This window comes from Onychostoma macrolepis, chromosome 17 (genome assembly GCF_012432095.1).
Source record: "Onychostoma macrolepis isolate SWU-2019 chromosome 17, ASM1243209v1, whole genome shotgun sequence".
NCBI classification, from domain to species: Eukaryota; Metazoa; Chordata; class Actinopteri; order Cypriniformes; family Cyprinidae; genus Onychostoma; species Onychostoma macrolepis.
In genome coordinates, this window is record NC_081171.1 from 5,048,669 (window position 1) to 5,073,425 (window position 24,757).

A 24,757-nucleotide genomic window follows, 5' to 3' on the forward strand; every position below is an offset into this window, starting at 1 on the left:
AGAAATACCTTTTTGGAGTACATGAAAATACTCCAGTTTTCTAATTCAAGTTTTCTTGTTTAATTCAATGTTTTACTTGCTGTTGTTTTTGTGAAATTTACTAGCAATTTCTGAGTGAATATTGTTTCTAAACAATTTTTTTTGATTATTCCATGGGATTTTTAAGCCGTTTCTGATAGACAGCAATGAGATTAGTTGAGAGCAATGGAGATGCTCCTCAGATGTTTTTCCTGAGGAATAAACTTTAGAAATGTCACATCTTCAGAGTTTCTGAAGAGATCTCTATAAGATCTAAAATCGTGATCAAATTTGCCAAGAAATCAAAGTAAACATGTCAACAATGATTTTTCAAAGTTGAAATGAGAGATTATTGGTGTACATGTTACAAAAAAATATTATTTCAGTTTTTATTGAACATTTTCATGTTTAATTCAATGTATTACTTGCTGTTTAATTGTAACTGTTTGTAAAATGTACTAGCAATTTCTGAGTGAAAATTGTTTTTTTTTCGGTGTACGAGCTCATATATTTTCATATCTCAATATGAACATATCTCATTAAATGATCCGAGCTGCTATTCACATTCATTTTACAGCTCAATAATCTTACTGTATTTCAGCAGTTGCCTAATTTCTGTCTATTTTGATTTGAAACATCTGAGACAAAGCTTATACATCAGTGAAGCATATCAGAACTTTTCCTTTGTGCCGTGTCACTTGACATTCTGTACAAATGCATCACATGTAAATATGCTCACTGACAATTACAAATCTGCTGGTGACTAACAGATATCCGACGGTTTGGTTTCAAGGACTTCCTGCTGATTTCAAAGGTTGGTTTATGTCCACACTGAGATCATTAATAAGCTGCAAATGTTTGATAAACTATCATAAAGCTATACTCATACAGCGTGAACAGATAGCCGTCTTTGGTTTATCAAAGGACAAGTGAGCTACAGTAGAAGATTCATGAGTGTTGATGTGGATGCAGCTCAATATTTGCATTTTGGAATATTTTATTGGTTAACACTCAATCACTTTCACAACAATGACAGTTCAAGAACAGAAGAGTCAATGAGGAGCAACTTACAAGCAACACGCGCCCACCACCGCACAATTAAATCAGCAGAGAACATTCTGCCTTTCTCTGAGTCTTAATTTCATTTCTTCATCTGTACTTGCATCTGCTCTTGTGTAAAGTGCTTATTTTTCTTCAGACGAACATGAAATTGAGTAGGAGACACTCAAAACTCAGTCAACATCATTTTGTTTGCTCAGAGAGAGTGATTTTACCACGGGCAAACTTTTCTCCATTTGTTTGTAAACCAAGCCATCTTTCTCCTTAAGATATACATGCTGCAAAATTATAGCCTACTATTCTTCTGAAAGCATAGGATAGCAGCATATTTGATTTCTGACAGGAATGAAAATGAGGCAGTTAGGGTTAGAAGTACAGTGCGTTCAATTGCATCGTTGTTTGACAACATATGATTGTTCAGCTGACAAAATGTCTTTCTGGAAAAAAAAAAAAATCAGCAGACAAAAACTCCATAATACACTTTTGAAAGTTGTGAGTTGTGACATGTGATCTAGGACCTTTATCATTCCGTCCCAAGTAGTATTGAAATAGTACGCTTACAAATATACTAGCCTATTAGTACACAGATATTAGTGAACTTTATTTAAGTATACATAATAAAATGAACTTCAAGTATACTTTTTTTTTTTGTAAAAATAACTGTTTAGTTTACCATGTTGATACCAAGTCTACTAGATTACACATTTAAAACCACACCACAAGTAGCCTATAGATAATTATTGCACAAGATCTTAAAGAAACTGTAAATCATTGCAGAACGACAACTGCATGAATTTCCATATTTAATATGTGTGTAAAGTTTATATTAATAAGCACAAAACACCTACAAATCTGTGCACACAGCGCAACTTTAACCCCTTTCTTTTACTACTAAGTATTATGACAAGTCACATTTAAAAATGTATAAATATCATTGCATTAGATGCAACATATAAAATTTGTATACATTTTTGCTCAACGGGTTATTTTTTGGTTATTTGAATAGTTGCAAACCCAAACTTCTTTTTATAAAAGTGTTATGTAAAAACTGCGTGTTTGCTTATATTCTTTTGAATAGCCACTGAATGCATGTATAGCCTATTTCATTCCAGTAGTGCTTTTTGATTTAACTAATATTGCTTTTATAACTTCAGTGAGCATGATTAACCTTACAGTTGCATGTGTCATTCTCATCCGTGAATATTCTAGGCTGGTCCTCATCATTCGGCTCCTAAAGGGTTAACTGCTGCGGTAAACCGCTGCGCGCTCCCGTGCGAGCGTCCCATTGGCTGCGCGGCGGCAGCGCGCGCCGTTAATCAGCTGCAAGAGCGGCTGAGTTCATCTTCTCGCACGCGCTATAGGGATGGCATTGCCACACACAGCAGGGCAACACAACACAACACATCAGGAGCATGCACACAGCAAACATCCCATCAGCTTTAGACATTGATCCTGGCAGCAGCACTGACAGCACCTGACCTCTGCAGCATCAGCACCAGAAGAAGAAGCTGATCGTTCCTTCTCTCAGAAACTGAAAGCAGTAGCACATCATCATCACAACAGTAGGAGGCGAGCAGATCACATCATGCACTGGACTTTCCTCGCGTACATACTTAGATCTGTTTCCTAAACCACACTGGGAATGGACAGCTGTCTCTGATCTTAATCAACAGAGCTTTTTCAGGACTGATAAAAAGTTCTGCGTTCGTTTATTTATACGCACGCACACATTCCTTTACACTAGAAGGAAAGGGTCGCATGTACGTTTTCTTTTCTATTATGGCTATTTAAAGCCTGTAGCTGTATATTCAGAACTAAAATGCATATTATTTACGCGCTGTAAACTTAAAATAACATTAGGATACTTTGATTTAAGATTTTTGGAGTTAGTGCGTCACTTTTTTTTTTTTTGGTAAGTTTCCTAAACTGACAGTTATTAGTCAAACTTGGCTCACAAGCAGTCGCATAGACAGTCAGAGCATTGATATATTGGAGGATATGGTTTAATAGCACGCGTTCGAGGAAGTTTACCTTTAAAAACATAAGCTCGGATTCGTCGGGAAAGCTTGGAGCTCTTGAAACTTTTCCGCGTAAAAGCGCACAGGACGCGCAAAGAGGCGGCAGTCTGCGAGCACCATCATCACCAACCCTCTAAAAGCAGCAGTTCTCTTCTCTGAAAGCAGAAAACAAGACGTAGAATGGCCGATGAGCTTGTTTCTATCACTAATGGGATTGTGCTGCTGTGATTTGTCGGACCGGAGGGAAGGTTGATCCACACACGCTCGGTTGGTGCAGCATCGCGGTGCGCGCTCGGGGATGATCAGGATCTTCCCGGATTTCAGTGTTCAGGTGACGGCGGCGGCGGCTGCAGGTGCGGGAGCCGGTGGAGGGATGCCGGCTGCGTCCAGAGTCCCGGGAGCTACTAACGGGAACCCGCAAAACGTCCAGGGCTTGACGTCTTACCAACAAAGGTACGCTGACTAAACGCAAAACGTGTGTGTGTGTGTGTTTCTTTCTTTCTCGTTTAGGTGACATTCATACTATTCATGTCATATTTGTTGCGTCCATTCACATTCACCGTTAACAGGTTTATATATAAAGCAATATTGGATTTCCCTGGAGGTTGCTGAAAGTGTAAACTTAGATCCCTAACATCTCAATTTCACTGAGATCCGGGTTTTGCTTCATTTATTAGACACAGAACACCACACGATATAAAGCAAGCCGTTTACTGAAGCTGTAAAGTTTTACTGTGTCAAATTCCAGAACACACTCACACACACCACCATTATGTAAAGAAAGTCATATAGTCAATATAAATGTTTTGTATTCAAATTTATCATACAAATAAGCATCTTTTATATCATATTAAATATTCAAAGCAACCGTGATCATAACAAAACTGGCAGTGTCAACTATTTCAATGCACAGAAAAACTCACTTCAGAACAAATGATCTGAAATGATCCATTTCAAATGACAACTGCATGCAAAAATCAATGCATAATTCTTATTTTCATCCTAGAACAATAGTTTTAAATAGATTAAACAGGATATTTTCAAAAAAATTAGTTGCAAAACTTCAATCACCAAAGCCAAGAAAACACCATAAATCACATGGTGTGTGATTTACATTCATACAAATAGACATTAAGTCTACGTAAAGTCTGTAAAATTGCTAAATAGACTTTGTATTCTTAATTTTGAATTTTTTTTCACATAAATTCACAGTAATTTTCATCATCTTCTAAAGCTAGGCAGTTAATGGATGTGAATGCTCTGATCGTTAGTATATCAGCAAAATCATGTGCACACATGCTTACATACACTGTCACGTTCAATTAAACAGTCTGTTTAAAGCACAACACAATGAACAGGACATTAAATGGAGTGGCTGTCAGCTCATGACCTTGACAGGTCACAGGTTCTAATGCACATCAGAAAACAGGCCTTTATTTATGTCAAGATGTAGAAAAATATAAACAATGCACTGAATATGCATTAGTACAAAAATTACTTTAACGGTGTATGTTTTTCTGATGCACATCTTTAAACCTAACACATGGACATTGCATAAGAGATATATCTCTTTTATATCTTTAAGAAAAAAAATATATATATTTTTTCACTCTTAGTGCTTGGTTCAAAATAATTTAGTCTCAGATTAAATAAACACCAACTTGGCATGCGAGTTGATTTTGACAGCTGTCAATCATATCATTCGACACGTTACAGAAAATACAAAAGCAAACATCATCGTGCAAACGTTCAAAAGGTGTCATGAAGCGATTTCTCCAATCCTTTCGTTGATGCATCACAAACAACCTGTATATTCCCCATAAACTCAAACTATTTCCAACTACAACTGAGTGGCGTTGTTGCGCCGGCAAGAGAGGGAGATGAGAGGGAGAGAGAGGCAGGAAAAAAGCTGAAAAATGCGGACAAACATACTGGGAAGAAGCGGCTGTGTTCGAGGGGCACATCGTGATGTAAAAGCCCCTCTCGTGCACTGATTCCTGCCTTCGTTTCCCCCGCGAGGACAGCCGCCGGATCGCACGAGCGTCCCCGGGTTTCCTCTCACTTTATTGGCATGCCTTTGGATCTCAGCGTCGGCTGGTCTCGCTCCCGTCTGAACGCGTCTTAACGCACGGAGACACGGGCACGAGCGCTCCGGTATCACCGATGGCGTTGCTTCAATGCTCCCGGTTCCGCTGTCAGCTGCTCGCCGCGTGAAATCCGGAGGAAAAAAGTGTGATTAATAATTGCAGGAAGATGGCGCCCACCAAGCCCAGCATTCAGCAAGACCCTTCCAGAAGAGAACGGTAAACGCTCGGTTTGTTGTGTGTCTGTGGAAACGCGTGCGCTGACGGGCATTTTGGACCGAGATGTGAAACTTTGCCCTTTCCGCAGGAGTGTGTGTGAGGGGTTGGGTAACAGGTATACACGCTGACAGAAGCCGTGAGTGTGTGTGTTTTTGCTGTGCGTGTGTGTGTGTCTGAGAGAGAAAGTGTGTGTGTGTGTGTGTGTGTGTGTGTGTGTGTGTGTGTGTGTGTGTGTGGACAGAGGACATGACCGTTGAATGTGTTCAGCGTGTGTCTCGCTGCTGCCAGGTTTCGCGGGAAATTTGTGAACATTCGAACGCGACCATGTTGCAGCGTTGTATCCGCTCGGCGTTTGTTTTCGCGGCATTAGGCCAATCTGAGTAAAACACACTGTTTACTGCTGTGAAATAATGTGCGCCAGGCTGCTGTTTGAGGAAGTTTCAGCATAGGTTGATGTGGATTTGAGTCCTCTGTTGGATCAGAAACTCATGATGGGAATTGTAATTTGAGCAGTAAATAAATCTGCACTTTGGAAATGACAGTAGTTGATCACAAGACTAGTTATATACAGTAGTCATGTTAAAGGATGTTGCTGAGTAGCTGAAATGCTTTTCACTTGGATTGGTGTTTAACACATATGTTACATTACAGGTGCACAATTGCAGTCACTAGATTTTTATATTTGTAGATATTTTATATAGTAGGGTGTATGCTAAAAGATTGATTTTGTTGTTGTTGTTTTGCTTATTGAGTATATTTCCTGGTGCCTTTTACACTTGATGACAGGTGGTGGACTAAATTAATTTGTCAAATTGTGATACAAGACTATTTTAATATGTGCATAAAGCAGATGTTTGAGAAACGCTTGAGGATGAAGAAACCGTGACACTAAATTCATCTAGTTATGAAATTGCTGTCATAATTAATCAACTTATAGATCAGAAATGATCGAAATCTATTGTGTACATGAATCAGGTGAATGTTTAAATGCTGTTACTTTATTACTATTTTGTGTGAATATTACTTGTTAAGCAGCCTTTTACAATCAGATGACAGGTGGTGGTGCACTAAATCTTGCAATTATGAAATTATTTGATCTCTAGATCTGAAATTGTGATAAGACCATTTTAATATGTGCATAAAGCATCAAGTGGCTGTTTGAGGACTATTAAATGTATTTATTAGAAAATGTAGATGGATTCAATGTGCATATTTCTTTCATCTAAGGATTAGATTTGCCGATCTGAAATTTTAATATGACATTGTTGTATTGCTATTTTGCCTGAGTACTGCATATGCATCAGTCTTCAGATGACAGGTGTTGTGCTGAATTAATCTGCAATTATGAAATTACTAATGATCTGAAATTGCAACAAGGCTGTATCTTATTTACACTAGTCATGTATGTGTTATTTTCTTTATCATCAAAACTTCTTGTTGCAAATGCATCGGTTTTTTGTGTTTAGATGACAAGTGGCTGTCAGATTACATTTAGGGTATCACTGTTGTGTATTACATAAACTCATACGAACAATAGGTATTTTAGTTATTTTTTTCTCCTTCCCTTTCAGGAGTATTAAATTAGGCAGCACTGATTCACGCCGCACTGCGTGCGTCTGCGTGTGGCGTACAGCTTGTTGAACTAATGTTAAATTATATGCAATAATTCACCTGCAGTGTGTGTACAAAATATCAGCCGTAGAGCCAGTGACATTTTACAATGTAAACATGGCCCGATTCATATACTGTAGCAACTCCACAAGATTGTGTGCCTGACCGGACTGTGAATGGTTGTCATTAGCAAGCTTGACAAAACTCTCATCGAGCTCGATTATTTTATAATTCGCACTCGGAACGCGCAGATTACACTAATGCACCTACGTCTAAATAGGCCACGACATTAGAATTATATTCCACCCCCTGCCAGTCATAACAGCAGGAGGTGTTTATGCTAAGTCAGTCTGCAGTAATCTTTCTGGCGGGAGCGTATTTGTGTGCCATTCCGAGCATATCGCAAAGATAGGAATCTTGAAGATGGAATTAATTTTGAGGGGGGGAAACTTCATAGCCAGTGCATGAGTGCTTCCTTTATCACCTGTTTCCGACCGGCATTCTGAAGGGCTAAATTGCACTCTGTGATTTGTTATGTGGCTCCACTTGAGAGTTGAACCGAATAACACTGGGGCTGAAATTCTCAAGGAAGGTTTGGGAGTTTTTTTTAATGCAGTTCTGTTTACTAGCGCTGTAGCGAGTGTTGGGAAGGGAGGGATTGTGCTCTTGGGCGAAGCAACTCTGAAGGAGTTGGACGCGAATTCACAGAGAGAGAGAGAGATTGGTTGGCGTGAATTTATACACAACACTAAACACAAAGTTGGCTTTGTGTTGAAGAAAGCAATGCCTCCCTCCCTCACTGTGAGCAAACAAAAGTGCTAAATTGTTCCATTTCCTCTCCTACGGTGCAGCAGTGGATCCATAGATTGAGAGCCGAGCTGTGGCATTGTGAAATGCTTGGGGTTTATTTGGTGTTGCATTATAAAGTATCGTCTCTCTAATGGCTTGTGTATCAACAGGTCCATTAACAAGACGCCATATGTGATGCATATCGCTTCCGTTTCAGGTTAAAAATGTAAATGAATGTATAAGGGAAAGTGTACATCTTTTGTTTTTGTTTTTTCGCCGTCGATTGTTTTAAATGGGCCTGCGGTGTGGCAGATTTATTCCGTATAGGTTCTAAATTAATATGGGCTCATAAAAGCTGCATGCATAATGATTATAATAAAATGAACTAAAAACTGGACTGTAGCATGTCACGCTGCAACTTCTTGAAAATATTTCATGTCAGCTACACATGTAATTGATGAATATTGGCCTGTTTGTTATTATAATCGCATTCTGACATGTTGCTGCTCATTGTAATAATCCTTTGATGTGAAATTATGAATATCAGCATCTCGCTAAACGCTCAGGAGTGTCAGTGTGCTGTGTTTATGATTATTTTTTTATTCCCAAATCACTGAGTATTAGATATGCGTATGTTTATGGTGGAAACAATGCGGCGATGTTCTCCAAATGCCGGAGAGGCAGACAGCCCAAGCTGAGCTATACCATCACACAAAGGACGCACCAATTGCACCCGTTGATTCGCCAACGTCGAACGCGGCATGGAATGGAGGCAAATAAGCAATTCTGATGTGTATTTATCACAATTAAGAGGGATTTCCAGCCCCCATCTGTGGCTGGTGCTCTGCGTGTTGTGCGGTGATTACCGCGGCTCTCGCCAGCCACCACTCGTCTCTGTTATTGTGAAGGTCAGAGCAGAGAGGCAGACATAAAGAAGATACATCCCGCAAAGGTAATCGTGCAGTCTTTCGATGCATTACTGCACGGCTCATGGCGTGAGATGTATACATCTCTACATCTGAGCTGAGGTGTTTGATTGTTCTTTTATTTTAGGTTTTTATGGACATATCAGGGAATCAGTTGTAGGTAGATCAGTGCAATGGAACACTGAATGACCTTTTTCATTTTTGCCTTTGTGTATATATACTGAAGTTTTTTTTTTCTTTCTTTTTATTTCAGTGATTGTCAGTTTCTACCATTTTTGTCCAAGAAAACATTTATTCAACACGTTGACCTTTGTGACAATGTGCCCCAATAGTGGTGTGTATTGTTGTACTTTATGGGGTAAGTTGTCACAATGGAACCTGCTATTAAATGACCAAATACAGGCTTTTCAGCATAATTCAAACCGTAAATAATTATATAACAAAACCATTCATGAAACAGTAATGTAAACAGTGCAAAATATAATATAATCAAAGATGTCCAACTTGACATAGAAAAATGCTGAATAGTTTTCATTATTTAGTGTCTCTTTTCTAAATGTACATCAGTGTGGTTTTGTTTGTTTAAACAGTAGCCTAAATATATGATGATATTAGATATTTTAGTGTACAGGACAGAAATTCTCAAAATTATTCTAATTTAAAGGGAAAGTTAATTCAAAAATGAAAATTCATTTACTTAGCTTCATGTTGTTCCAAACCTGTACAGTATGAATTTCTTTCTTCTGTTCACAAACACAAAATAAGGTATTTTAAATAACAGTTGCCGGTAGCCATTGACTTCCATAGTATGAAAGTCAATGGCTACCAGCAGCTGGTTGGTTACAAATAGGGCTGCTCGATAAATCGCATGTGATTGTCATGCGCATCTTGTCAGTTAAGCCGGTTCTGTGATTAGTAGTAAATCTCCATCACATGCTTTCAGGAGATTTACTACTAATCACAGAACCTGCTTTACTGACGAGATGCACATGACAGTCGCATGCGATTTATTGTGCAGCTCTAGTTACCAACATTCTTCAAAACATCTTTTAAACCGTTTGAAACCAGCATACAAAATCACTGTAACTGGACGTTTGATTGTGACAACTAGCCCCGGTTTCCCCTGTACTGATAGCTGACTTCTCTATATCGAAGGCCTTTATATTTCAAAGGACTTAAGGCAGTACATACGTGCCTTTTTATGCCAGAGAGAAGAGATCAGAGATGATCGTGCTCTAGGCGGCTAAAGTGTTGCTTCTGAATGTCACAGGTTTTGTTATGGTTTGCGGCTGCGGTAAAACCCGAGCTCCCCTTCTACGCGTTTAATGTCCACAGTGGTTTTAAGACCTTCATTTAGTATCTGGCTCTAAAGACAGATGTTCTGCCCGCTGACTCCCATCTGCTTCTTTGGTTTGGCTGTGCCGCGATCATCTAATGCTAGCAGCAAGCCTTGCCCTTTACTCGCCCCCTCTAGTGTTCCAGCAGCACTTCTGAGCCCGAACAAACTCCACAGCGCTTCCAGAATACATGTGTAATCCTCCTATATATGCATTGGCAAAGAAAATGGATTTAATGCATTGCATACTTGGATTTGGGTTTGGATTTGCACATATTTGCACACATCGAACAATGCTTTTATCGTTTTGATTTGAAGATGTTGCCACTTTTCTCTATATTGAAAGCTTGTGTTAGATTTGGATGCGACACGGTTTTTCCATAGCTTTATTTAGGATTGGAAATTCAGAACAGAAGCACATTACCACTCAAATACAGTTAGGCTACTTTTGCTTTTCCTGAACACAACTGTTTGATTGTTTATATCACGGCAAAATATAAACTATATTGTCAATTTCACCCACCAATATATTTATATAGTACTTTATCCGCACAGATACAGTATACAATGTGTACAATATAGGAGATCTCAACTGCTTGATTCTCTATATTGTCACAAATTGTAAATTATGTTATTGGCCAGCGATATATTAATGTTGTACATTCAACATACACATACATTCAGTATACACATGTAAAATGTATACCGCTTGATGTAAAGTACAAATGTAAATGCTTGATGATTTATATCATCACAAACCTACATTACTGCCCAGCAATATTTTTGTATGTGTTCTTGTATTTAGTACATCCAATTTTATTTGCATACATAAATTATGCATGTAATAAAAAAGCAATGTACATGTGTGTGGGTGTGTGTATGTGTATAAATATATATATACCTGTATATGTAGTTTAAATTTTTTAATTTACGTAGCTAAAAAATTATGGTTCCTGTGAAAAAATTATATAAAATTTCATTTTAATAAATAATTTAATGATCATTTAAATTATATTTGAAGTAGTAGTTCCTCTTATCAAGTGGCAATTTGATCATCCGCACCTGCACGGACTTTGTAGGCTATCCCGAGTTTTGTGTGCAAAATTACAATTGATTATTCCGGTTCGGCAGAAGAGCTGCTAGAAGACACAGCCCACATGACTCGACACAGGCCGCCCTCGCACCTCACTGTAATACCCGCTGCACACCCAGATAAATAAATTTTGTGGCGCATATGCTCGCTAGCCCACCTGTCACTTTAATAAGCGAATGTCATAGCTGTGATTTGGCTGTAAATGGAGGTAAGCCCCCATCACCTCGCCTTACAAAGGAGCTCCAGCACGCCGAGGTATTTTCTCTATAGCATTCCTTATGCATGTCGTCACCTAAAGAAGCCCCCTTTGCGGGGATTTACTGACTGCTTTTGTGCCGGCGTTTTCCCAGGCTTATCACCGGGTACACTCGTCTAAAGCAGCACCGCAGGACGCTGTGTCAGCCACTTCTGTGTCTCCTGCCACTTCCTGTGCTTTGACGTACCAAAGGCAAACTTTTTGAATTGATAATATATCTGTCCGTGTGTGGCGTGTAATAGAGTAACAGTAGGTCTTTCGTCAGGGAAAGGCTAAAATTAGCTCACAGTCCTGACAAATGAAGGCCTTTCCAGCAGCAGACTGTGGGAAAAGGTCAAATTGCTTATTGATACTGTACAGCACAATAGCCATCAGCTAAAGTAAACACACGCTAGCTCACGCTTTTGCAAGAGGGACATTTAAGGGACATATGACATATTTGTGCTATATTTACCAGTATATCAAATGGATAGTTCAGAGTCTAATTTCTTATTGGATGAGCTGCATTTGAAAATGCTGTTAAATCCAATAAATTCACATTTGTGATTGTACACACTATATTATATTTGCTTGACAACTGTAAACAGCCTATAGTTAGACTAATGTGGACAATTAACAGTTTACAATTAACTCTAAATTTAACCATCCTCCTGTCTGTCTGTCTTACTATCGTTTTATTGTTCTATCGTTCTGTCTATCTATCTATCTATCTATCTATCTATCTATCTATCTATCTATCTATCTATCGTTCTATCGTTCTATCGTTCTATCTATCAATCATTCTATCTATCTATCGTTCTATCTATCGTTCTGCCTATCATTCTACCTATTTATCTGTCTGTCCTGTCTATATGCCATTAGTTTACAATGAAATCAGTTTCCGTCCGACCGTTCGTCCGTCCGTCACTTCACATGAATCACTTGAAAACCCAGAGTATTTTCTGTCGGTTTTATTAAAGCAGCTGTATACCACAAACAAGCATTTTCATTGCCTCTTAATGATTTACAAACTAAGCTCAGGGGTTCACATTTGAAAGATTGGTTTTGGCAAGAGCGATAGAAATTCAATTTTGCTCATGAACAAGCAAGCCGTGTTTACGACATAACCGTGTATGCCGACATCTCGAGAGCTCTCCTCCGCCTTTCAGACGGTACTCAGAGAGCAGAAACGTACAGGACAGCTTTCGACGGAACAGAAAACAACTTTCCAGAAAGTGTACTTGAAGTAGTTGAGGTTTTGTGAGGTCACATACATTTTTTTCCCCCCTCTCTCTCCCATGTTATTTCATGGCTGCACGGCTCTCTTCTTTTTAATTCTTTTCATCTCATTGTAGCCCCCTGTGTTTGAAAGTCTAGGTCAATAAGGATGGGCACATTGCGAATTTCATGATCTGTGTAGTGGAACAAATTGAAAGCAAAGCCTATATCAATCACGTTGAAGGCAGGGTTAATTGTTCCTGCTTCACAAGAACTGTGGACAGATAAAGGCGTAATGAAACACTTATGCCTCTGATGTGGGCACTCCTCAGGATGAAATGATAGAAAACAAAACAAATGTTTACTCATATAGTAATTACTTCGGTGCAAAAGTCAAAGAATGAGAAACACACTTTGATGTGCGTGTCCTTGAAAGAGCCTGATTTATTCCACCTGCATTCTGTGCCCTTCAACTTTCGTTATGTTATGATTTTTCCTGCATGGCATTGTGGGTAATCTCTCATTCTTACAGGAGATGCATGCTGCATTGTGATCTTGGCTTGCTTGGATCATGGATTGCGTTCTTGGAATTGTTTATTTGCATGTTAATTTTATAAACCCAGAATGAAATGGTAAAATGTAGAAAGTAACGCATACATGCATATTTATGCATAATATGTCCTGGTTTCAATGTGCAGTTTTCATATTCCAAGGAAAAAAATAATTCATAATATTTCATAATATTTAATCAGAATGTAAATAAAGAATTAAACCAGGTTGCGAAATTTGTTTCAAGTTGACCTTTAACTGATAGTTCTTGTTATTTTTATGTCATATTATTATAGATTGTTCTACTATTTATATTAAATTTTTTAAATATACCTTTATTTATATGTTTCATTTTTCTTAAATTTTAATTCATATTTTAGTACATTGAAATAAATCTAGTAATTTAGTCTGGCTGCCCCTTTTTTTTTTTTTTTAAGATAGATTCATTTTTTTTTTTAATTAAATTTGTTAATTTTTGTTTAATTTTTCTTTGAGAAATGTGCTTTGATGTGTGTCCTTAAAAGGGCCTGAATTATTCCACCTGCATTCTGTGCCCTTCAGCTATTGTTATGTCATGATTTTGCTGCACGGCATTGTGGGTAATCTCTAGTTCTTACCAGAGAATCTGGGTTTGAGCACAAAAACCGCACAAAATAGCAGATACATGCTGATTGTGATGCAGACTTAAGTAGAAGATCTTAGCTTGCTTGGATCACGGATTGCTTTCTTGGAATTGTTTACTTGCATATTTATTGCATAAACCCAGAATGAAATGGTAAACTGCAGAAATTTGTAATAAAACAGATCGCAAATGCATGCATGCATACATAAGTGCGCTTGGGTAGGGTCGTGCATGCATACAGCTCGCGCACATACTCAGACACACGTGTATGTATATTATATATATACGTTCTCAGTATTTAGTTAATTGAACTCTAAAGTCCATGACAGCTATCACAACACAGTGGGTAATTCTGAAAATTAATGAGAATGATAATTCTTAAAAGACTGTTCCAGACTTTGCCCAAACTCATTAACTAAATCTCTCATTTAAATACATTCTAAAGACTTTCGGGAAAAAGAGAGAGGGGAAAAACATTATTGCTATGTAAGCATTAACGCGATTTGAAAATGCTGAGATGCTGAATTTTATGGAAGAGTGGAAGTCTATCAGTCTGTATTCTCAAACTGAAATCCTGCACTAAACTCATCTATCTGCTATAATACCGGACGATAAACCTGGTCACATGGTGAAAGAAAACAATCCGTTGCCTCTGCCGGTTTATTTGTCCGGGGTATAAATTTAGTTTCGAGTTGTTGATCTTAGTTTATTGTAAATCCTCTGCGACCCTCACATGTAAGCGGATCTCTTCCTTTGGCTTTAAACCATAGTAGTTATAGAAAGACCTCAAAACCAGATTCAATTTTGTGATATTTATTCAGTTAAGCTGTAAGTAACATGTTTTTTCCTCTGTTTGTGTAGGTAAAACTGTTCACATGGCCAGATAGTAAATATTTCAGTGGGTAAAAGACACTGTGACATAAAGACATTTTTAGAGAACATAATGCTTTATTAAGTCTTATTTATTATTATAAAGATTCCCCTTAATAAAGTAAGTTATACACTGGAGAAAAATGAGGCAAGAAACATCACCTTCAACATGAAATCTTGAACTGAAACTGATGATATTTTGTTGTAAAACATTCCAATACTCTTTGTTTTATTTACAACTTTTTAAACTGTATTAAAAGTTTCCTTTGCTTGACTTGGAGAAATTTGTCTTAGCCTAGCACATCATCCTTCCAGTGCTGATGATGTTGTAGTTTTATAGAGGCTGTATAGAGCTCCTGATAGCTAAAGCTAATGTTTCACGTTGAGATAGATGTTACGCATGATATTTGGCTCGTTCCGTCTTCCTCTCCATAGAAATTACTGTTCAACTTCCTCTGTTCTGTGCAATTCTCTTCTGTCTTTACCTAAGAGACAAAAACTGAAATACTGTACCTCAGAGACAAAAGAAGTGTCAGTGGTTAAAAATGTAGATAGTCGAAAGGTTGGGGTTTGCCGGTCTGGTCTGCGGAGGGGTGGGAATGAACACAGGGAATTGGAGATCTGCTCGGGTCGTGATCTCGGTCCAGTATCGATGTCAACCCTTGTTTCTGTGTTGCCACAGGGATCTGATAACTAGAATTGGCAAATTCTGGATATAAAAAAAGTTTTTCAGATTTCACATACTTTCAATTCAATTCAAAATTGCTTTATTGGCATGACTGTAAAAAAAAAAAGCAATATTGCCAAAGCTTGAAATATAAAATTTTATATGACATTTTTGAAATACATAATATATGTGTGTGTACTGTATATTTATGTATATATAAATACACACATACAGAATATATTTTGAAAATATTTACATGTAATTTACATGTATATATTTATATTTATCTGAAATATATACATGCATGTGTGTGTATTTATATATACATAATAAATATACACAGCACACATAACTATATTATGTAAACAAAAACTTTTATTTTGGATGCGATTAATGGTTTGACACCACTAAATATAACATAATATAATCATAGACATTCCAAAAGAAATTGTTGCTGAGTAAGGAATATAATATAATAATGTAATATAATCTAAACTTTTTTATTTTTGATATTTTACTATATTATATTTTAATATTTTAAAGTGGATTATTCATTTAAAAAAACAAACTGACCAAGCCTCAAATAGCATCATGTAAAGATGACAGGAAGTGCTGTATTGGCAGTTAAGATGGTGTAAATGTTGGACTTGTTCATCTTGTGGTCAGACTAAGTCTTTGAGCGAGCGGGAGAGAGGCTGAGAGAAGGAGAGAGAGAGAGGATGGAAAGTGTGCTCCAGGCCAGGACTGAGGGAGCCTCTGGCTCAGTGTGTGTGCTGAGATCGTCCTCTGAACTCTCTCTCCGCTGTCAGATGTGTGTCTCGCCCAGCAGTCTTGATTTACCCCTTCAGTGCCCACTCAAACCCGTCTGAGAAATCCCCACAGAGCGGACCTCTCCGAATCGCTGCAGTGCCTCAAAAAAAGTAATAAACTCATATTAGCTGTCTGTCTGTGAGGAGCGGATGTTAAACTCGTGTGTCCAGGAAGATAGTTGTGTACAAATGTTTATGCCTTTTTATGGCGACAGCTTTCAGACTGTCTCCATTTGTTTGCAAAGCTTTTTTAAAGAGGCCACTTTATATTTTCATTTTTTTTATTACTGTGTTCTACCATGTTTTGCAACTTTATCTTAAAGACTTATAAATAACCATAAATTTCCATAAATGGCCTGAATGGATTAAAGTGTGTCTGCATAGTTTAGCAAATTTCCCATTATTGACCATAAAATGTATTTTGTCCTCATTTTATTGTGCACAGTTTTCATATTTCAAAGAAAACAATGTTTCATAATCTTTCATAACATTCCAGTCAAAATTAGTTTTATGTTGAATTTAACTAATTATTATTATTATTATTATTTTTTTTTTTTTTATAAATTCTATTATTATATGTTGTTGTTTATATTTTTTTATGTTTAATTTTCAGTTATCTTGGAAAATTTTAATAGTTTGAGTTATTTAGTCTGGCTGGCTTTCTTTTTTGCATCAGCTAATTTTTATATTTGAGTACTTTCTTATATACTTTTTTTGTTTTATTGTTTTTTATTTATTTAATTATTATAAAAATTATTATAAAATGTATTTATCTTAAAAATATGAAATACATATAATGTAAATATTTTAAGCATTTTAGTCTGACTGTCAGATTCTGTTTTGCATTGGCTGATTTTTATATTATTTGTATAATATATAATTTTGTCTGACTGCCGCAGTTTTTTTTTAATTTTTTTTGCATCAGCTGATTTTTATAATTTTGTAATTTTTTCTATGTTTATATATTTCTTGAATTCAATAATCTTAGAAAATTGAAGTATTTTGAGTAATTTAGTCTGTCAGATTCATTTTGCATCAGCTGATTTTGGTATAATTTTGTAATTTTTTGTTTAATTACATTATTCTTGAATTCATTAATCTCAGAAAATTGAGTAATTTATTGTGACTGCCACAATTTCTTTTTTCGCATCCACTGAACTTGGAAAATAAAGCCCGCAGACATGCGGCAGAGAGATGCGTCACGAGCAAATGGTGAAGGGTTAAAAGAAATCAGTGGGGGACGGAGCTGTGTGTCAATATTTGGACAGTTACTGTGTAGCGCAGCAGATGAACGCAGCATCTGCTGTGTGCGGGAGGGTTTCTGGATGAGTGTGAACGGAGAGGGGGGTGGGTTATTGTGAAGGCTGGCACACAGTATGTGCCCAGACACATTCCACAGGAAGTCCTGCGATTCTGCTGGCGTGCGCGGCCGCTATTCATCATAAATATTTTAGCAATATCATACCCCAACCATGCCCCAGTCATTTTGCCAAGCGAGGGGAGAACATTTAGCTTTCTCTCTCTCCCGCACTCTGATGCCTTGTAAATTATTTTTCATGCTGCAAATGTCAGTGTATTTATTTTTCCATGAGCTGCATCATTAGATATAACAAGAATAATCTTAAAAATCTCACTTCAGCAATGTATAATCTGACGCTTCACTTCAAAGCCAGACTGTTTACCATATCAAGGCGATGCTGTCAGAGAGTATTTCTCTATGCTTGTTTACTATGAAATTGGCAAAATTGTCAGGAATGGAAACAGAGAACATTTTTGTTAAGTTGTGATGCTCATTAAAATGGATCTTCTCTCTCCCCCATGGCCTTACGCTCGCGCTAATGTTCTGCCGAGACCGTTTCCAGACACTTACAGCATTTTGTATTCCTCTGTCTCGCTTTGTCTCGGTTTAACCCTCGCGCGTGCATATATTGTCCTTCCTCTGATGTGATTCTGTTAATGAGTTCTCTGACAAATACAGTAATGGCCTTTCACTTCCGCATTTGGTGTGTGGAAAGAGGCTGTCTGTTGGAATTACGTCCCGCTCCGTTGAAGGAAAATGGCTCGTATCCTCAAAGGTACAGAAGTGGCGATGGCACCGCAAACGCTTTGCTGTGTAAGAGCTCTGAAGACGTCTTTGTGGGAATTCCTTATTAAGACTTTAAACGGGACGTATCGTGGAAAACAGGATTTTCCTTGAGTTTGATGTATTATTCCGACATACTGTACCCCCTCCCTAGCGCACCTAGAACGTTTATTGATTTAAAGGATCTTCCACATAACTCCCGTCTGGGTTTCACCACACTTTGACCTCCACCTTATATTTTTTAAAAGGAAGTTTTAAAAAAGTTGCACACAAAACTGTGAAAATGCTGAACTGAAACACGAGCCAGATTTACAAAACATCCTTAAAGGAATAGTTCACCCAAAATTGAAAACGTACTCACCCTCAGGCCATCCAAGATGTAGATGGGTTTGTTTCTGCATCAGAACAGATTTGGAAAATTTAGCATTACATCACTTGTTCACCACTGGATCCTCTGCAGTGAATGGGTGCCGTCAGAATGAGAGTCCAAACAGCTGATAATAACCTTACTAAAGGTAATCCACATGATTCCAGTCCATCTAATAACATCTGTTTTGGACTGTTTTCGCTTATAAACATTGCTTAAGTGGTCGCCGATAGCCCTGTGGGCATCGCATCGACATATAGCGCCGTTGTGCTACGGGCGTCCCGAGTTCGAATCCCAACTCCAGGACCTTTCCCGATCCCACCACTCTCTCTGTCAGCTCTGATCTGTCCTATCATAATAAAAGCGAAAATGCCTAAAAATACATCTTTAAAATAAATATTGCTTGATCTGTGCATATTTCTCTCCTGATTCAGACTAGACTACTTTTTCATTGACGGAAGCAATTTTGGCTTAAATGGTTTGAAGTTGTGAAGTTACTTGTGGATTCTTATCAGCTGTTTGGACTCTCATTCTGACGGCACCCATTCACTGCAAAGCATCCATTGGTGAGCAAGTGACATGATCCTTCAAAATCTGTTTTCATAAAGAAACAAACTCATCTACGTCTTGGATGGTCTGAGGGTGAATTTTCAGTAAATTTTCATTTTTGGCTGATTTAAGAATGCAATTCTTCTTAAGTGAAATTTTCTTCTTATTTTAGAGTAGAATGAGTTTGAATTCCATATATATAATCACTTTTTGCACTGGCAAAAATAGCTGAAATGGTAGTTGCGAAAAACAAAATTTACAGCTGTTGTTGGTGTAAAAAAAACCTTTTCTATGTGAGCTTGAGGGAGAAAAATACACAAAAAGTACAAAAGTGTAGAATATGTCTGCTTTGACATTCTCAGATGTTGCATCTCAGACGGCGTCTTTTTTTGCTGAAAAAGCCAAAAGTGTTCCCACACACATGAATGCTCTTTGCAGGTATTGAGAAGCCCACAGCGGGTCTGAGACGTCTGTTCTCTGTAGGCCGCGGCTGAAGAGGCTTAGCTGCATTTTTGTTCTCTGGCTCTGGGCAGCGTCTGAACAGCTTCCCTGTATCTCTCTCTCCAGCAGTCAGAGAGCACATAGAGACGCCACCAGTGATGAATGGGGCACCTTGTCAGTTAAAATGAAAATTCTTAGCCGGATGATAGCTTCATATTAATGCCTGTTTTATGGATTGGAGCAAGTTGTCTGAACAAGATGAATGTGGATGATGAGAGGAGAGATACAAAATAAAACGGCTCCTGTACCTTCATCAGGAGCGCGGGCCTTTGGGTGTGGCTTGTCGCACATGCTCTTTCCTCTCTGTGTAGAGCCCAACAGGAAGTAAAACCCCATTAATGTTCTCCATAGTGATATTGATTTTTAGCGGGAGCCTTTCAAGACAGACGCACTTTGAGCTCAGAGGTTGTTAAATTATTGTGTGTGTGCATCTATATAAGCCACAAGTCAATGTGATTTCAATGTTTGATAGTCAAATTTCCAGTAAAGAACTACAGTATCCACATTCCAGAGAAAAGCAGTGTTACCGTGGAAACGGAAATTTCTGCTAAAGAACTCAGCAGTGACTGTCCAATCCCATAAAGCATTGCGAATAATGTAACTGACTTTTATTTTCTGCTTATTTATCCCTCATAGCTCTTTATTTTATATGGCTCCAAGACAAGGTGTCATATTTTGGTGTCTGCATTAAATAAAAATGACAAAAGTGATTTTATATACACTGAAATCATAGTTAATGCACGTTAAGTGTTTACTGTTTCAAATATGGGTTAAATAATGTTCTGTAGTCATTCAGCGTGACAGATATATTCATGTAAAAATGAAACAACAACCTGTATTTGAAAAGAACGTGAACGAAATGAAAGATGTGAAAGAAAAAGTGATTATTTTGTTTATATTTTAGTATTTTGATCAAGTAAATACATTTTATATAACCATTATCTTTTTCAGATTACGTTTTTTTAATGCTTTATAGGATGAGTAGATTATTCCCTCATAAAAATTTAACTTCACAGTTTTGTATCTTTATTTCTTGTTTTCATATACTGTACTTTTTGCTTCGAATCAAAGTTTCTAATGTTGTGATTCATCTCGGAGCAGATTTTGATTTGTGGCTTTGAAGTCTTTATTGAAGAATCCCAGTGGAGAAAAAGAATGGAAAAAAACACTTCCTGGAACATCCTGGAAAATCGAGCCAGTGGCGGTTGCACTGTATAGGCAGTGGACGTTTCCTGACCGTCATTTAATGCAGCATTGTGTGGCAGAGTCCAAGTCCTATTACATGCGGCCGTTTCATCAGCGTCTATTGCCGTTAGAAGTCCAGCTCCCTCCTTTTCTGGCACGCTCACTCTCTCTTTTTTGTGCTCTTTCTGGGTGCTTCTCTCCGTTTCTCTGGTTTGGCTGCGGCTGAAAGCGTTAAGTGTTGTTCTCTCTGAGGTCTGTCCCCGACTGGCTCGCGCTCAAAGCTTTAGCGATCTGTTCAGACACATTCAATTCACACAAGCTCAGTGTGCTGTCAAAGCAATGATATTGATTCAGGAAAAAAGAGAAAAATCTCTCTCGTTTTCCTCCCTCTAATTTTAATGTTTACATCTCTTTTTAATCCTCATGTCTCGTTTGAAATGAAATCCATCCATCCATCCATCCCTCCTCTCCCCAAACAAATCGGTAATTACGTGGCCGTGACATGAAATGGACCTGCAGTGAGCAGACACATGAAAGAGGGGATGGAACGCGAGCCGAGGGCTTGGACGCGACCGCAGCGAGAGGTCTTTGAGAGAAAAAGAGACGACTTGAATGTAGAGAGGGAGGGCTGAGAGCAGAGGGCACGAAAAATAGAGACAGAGAGAGGATTGCAAGCCTTGGCTGGTTGCTAGTGGCCATGAGCTAATGCGTTTCAGCATCACGGCGCAGGAAGCTTTACATTCAGCTCAAGTGTTGGAGGTAAACATTGCTCAGGTTTCACTATCGTCTGGTCTGGACCTATCTTTTTAGACCTGAAAATTCATGGTTTTTGTATTACAGACAGAATGCATAAAATGAACAAAAAAAAAAAAACTAGCATACCTTATTTGTTACATTATATAGTTTAGTTATTTATTTACTTTTTTCTGTTTTCAACTGGTTTCTCGCCATGAATATAGTCGTGGCAGCCTGGAATGCTGCTGGATTATAAATGATCGATCAGTCGTGTATTACATTATGTATAGTATGAGTGCAAAAAATATTATTATTATTATTACTTGGGATACAAAATAAATTGGTCAGTATAGTTATCTATTAGTAATGTACATATTACCAAAGAAGTTAATACAAGAATTTATTTTTATTTCATGTATTTGAGTTTTAAACAAGTTAACAGTAGTCAACCAATGTTTTTTCTTTTAAATTTTTTTTTTTTTTTCTGATGCAAATACTGATATTGTGATATTGCTGATATACAGTTAATATTATGATTTTATGATGGCAAATAAAATGTACACAAAATTATAGCTGTTTTTAATGCAGTATCTGTCAAAATCCATCAAATTATTTCAAATAAAAATTTAGAATTTCACATTTTTTTGGTTAAAGTAGTTAATTTGCCTTTATCGGTAGAATCACTAACGTTTGGTGTTGATTTGTTGATTTATTTATTTATGAATTTAGTTAATTATTAATTAACCTTTTTTTACACTTTCACATTACTGTTATGATATTGGTGTGTTTTGGTCAAAATTTTCGTTGATTTCATTGTGCTTTTTCTATGGCAGGTTTCAAAAGTATTTTGTAATTTGTACTCCATTTTAAAGTGTTTTGATGCTTTATTTCACTTTAAATATGCAATTTCACCTAGTGTTAATGATCTTTTTGTTCAAAACAGTTGGATGAAATGGTATAGATTTATAATACTGGCCATTGTTCACATGTTGGATATCAGCTGTCGACTATAGTAGATACAATTATTGGTACAATCGTCTCTAATTATTACACACCACTTCTAAAATTGAAGTTATAAAGCTACAATGATTTGAAGTAATCTTGACGTGAATAAATATTCTCTGCTCTTGTATTATATACTTCTCTCACATAGAAGCAGAATAAGTTTTGTTTGACCAAAGGCCTGGAGGTTTGGAGCAGTTCTCTGAGGGTTTGCTGCTCACTGCTCGTGTTAATGACGCTTGCGCTGACTGAAAAGTGACGCCAAAGGGTTTTTAGGCCTTTGTGGCGTCTAATTATTGTTCTCTAGAGATGATTTTTAACCACACTACCACTTTATGATATATGGAGGACAGGCAGCCTAGAATTTGTTTTCAGAAGAGAGCAAATCTCCCCATGGAAATCTGTCAAATGACAGCAACTTTCAGGGAATTGTGGGATGTCTGTAGACTCTTGAGCACAGAATCTCAAGCTGGAGCAGGCGTTCTGGTCTCTAGCAGTACGTGTGTGGAAACCCACGAGTGATTTCAACTGATGATGCCACTTCCTGCTAACCTTTTGCATAACTGCAGTCTCATTGTCATCGATAAATGCGCCTCAACTCTTGTTCCCCACTTGAAAAATGTGATATCGCCTCCGTCTCGCCACTGTAATCTGTTCTGCTCATCAGCAACAGAATGAATTGATCCAATCAAAGCAGTTCATCGGTGATGTCACACGATCGATCGCTGTTTTCACCCGCTGAGTCTCATCTCGGCTCGTCCTGGCTGTGGACTGCCTTTTCCATCTGTCTGTCTTCTACTTCATGCTCAGTGCTTTATGTCGTCTGTCTTCCTCTAAATCCCTCTTTCTTCTTCAGACCACTCTGACCTCTCATCTTCCCGCAGCCGATCCATTTGTATTTATTATTTTAGCTTAGGACGGACGTCTCATTGAAATATGGTGTCTGCAGGTCTTTCATGTTGCCCCGGCCCGTGTTTTATCTAAGTAATGTGCGTCGTGTCTTTTGCTTTCTCTGCTTTTCTTTCATGCTGCATTAGACTGAACAAGGACGGCCAATGAAAAAACACATCCAGTGTTCCTGCACGCTTGCATTTCTCTTTTAATGCACTAATTCAGACATGATTTTGGTAGAAAATGCAACAAGAAAGGAACGTTTACCAGTACTAATAGATGTTATTATATTTTATTGTATTTTAAAAAAACAAATCAACACTGAATGACCCGATGACATTTATTAAAAATAATATTATTTTTTATTTTGGGTCCATCAAATTTTGAATTAAATTAGAAAATAATCAAATCAGATGTTTGTACAAAGTTGTGAGTATTTTGCTCAGTGTGAAAGATATTTTTGTTCAAAGATGTAGATTTTATAGATTTCATGAGGGCTGTTTTCTTTTTGACTATCAGTAATCAGTATAATAATAATAATAATAATCGGCTATTGATCAAAATTAAATTTTGGTCATTGTTTTCATTTTGGCTATCAATAATTGGCCATTATTATAATAGTTAGCTTCTATTGATCAAAATTCATTTTGGTGCATTGCTATATATGTGTGTGTATATATATATATATATATATATATATATATATATATATATATATATATATATATATATATATATATATATATATATATATATATATATATATATATATATATATATATATATATATATATATAGTTACACATAAAATTAATTTTATTTCTTTTAATTTTATATGTACATGTACAGTATGCCTGTTTTGGATAATCCAGTGAATTTTCTTTATATAAAATGAATTGCATTCTCCAAAAATTGGCAGTTATTATAACAATTATAATAATGGGATACTTTATATGGGATTTAATATGGGATACCATTAGCATTATATACAATAACTCATATTTTGATGTGAGATTTTGGCCAAATCATTTTGAGAGAAAAAAACAACAACAACAACAACAAACCCAACAAACAAACAAAAACCCTACTTTTGTTTGAATTCTTCCATTGAAATAGAGTATACTGTATGATCAGGAAACAAGTAATCCTGAAATTATCTGCTTCCGATATCGGCCTAGATATGATTTCGATAATAGTCTAAAAGAACTTCAGTATTGATTGATACTGATGATGATGCATCCCTAATAAGCAACTACTGTAAGAGACAGAATGTAGACACAAAGTATGTCGCATCCACCTCTTTTCTTTCTCTCCTTCTTAT

The 24,757-nt window shown here is 37.1% G+C and overlaps 1 protein-coding gene across 7 annotated transcripts in view; it reads left to right on the forward strand.

Annotated features, from left to right (window-relative positions):
* Window positions 1-2,445: 2,445 nt before the first annotated feature.
* Window positions 2,446-24,757, forward strand: part of LOC131523236 (neuronal PAS domain-containing protein 3) — a 313,372-nt gene continuing 291,060 nt past the window's right edge. For 3 of the 7 annotated variants that reach the window (XM_058749410.1, XM_058749407.1, XM_058749411.1), the window contains exon 1: window positions 3,939-5,398. Coding sequence is in view for 4 of the 7 variants with exons in the window: in XM_058749407.1 (XP_058605390.1) it covers window positions 5,349-5,398 (50 nt within the window). In the remaining 3 variants the exon portion in view is untranslated. Of the gene's footprint in view, window positions 3,549-3,938; window positions 5,399-24,757 lie in introns of those variants that run through there. The other 4 variants (XM_058749405.1, XM_058749406.1, XM_058749409.1 and 1 more) reach the window with 3 other exon arrangements.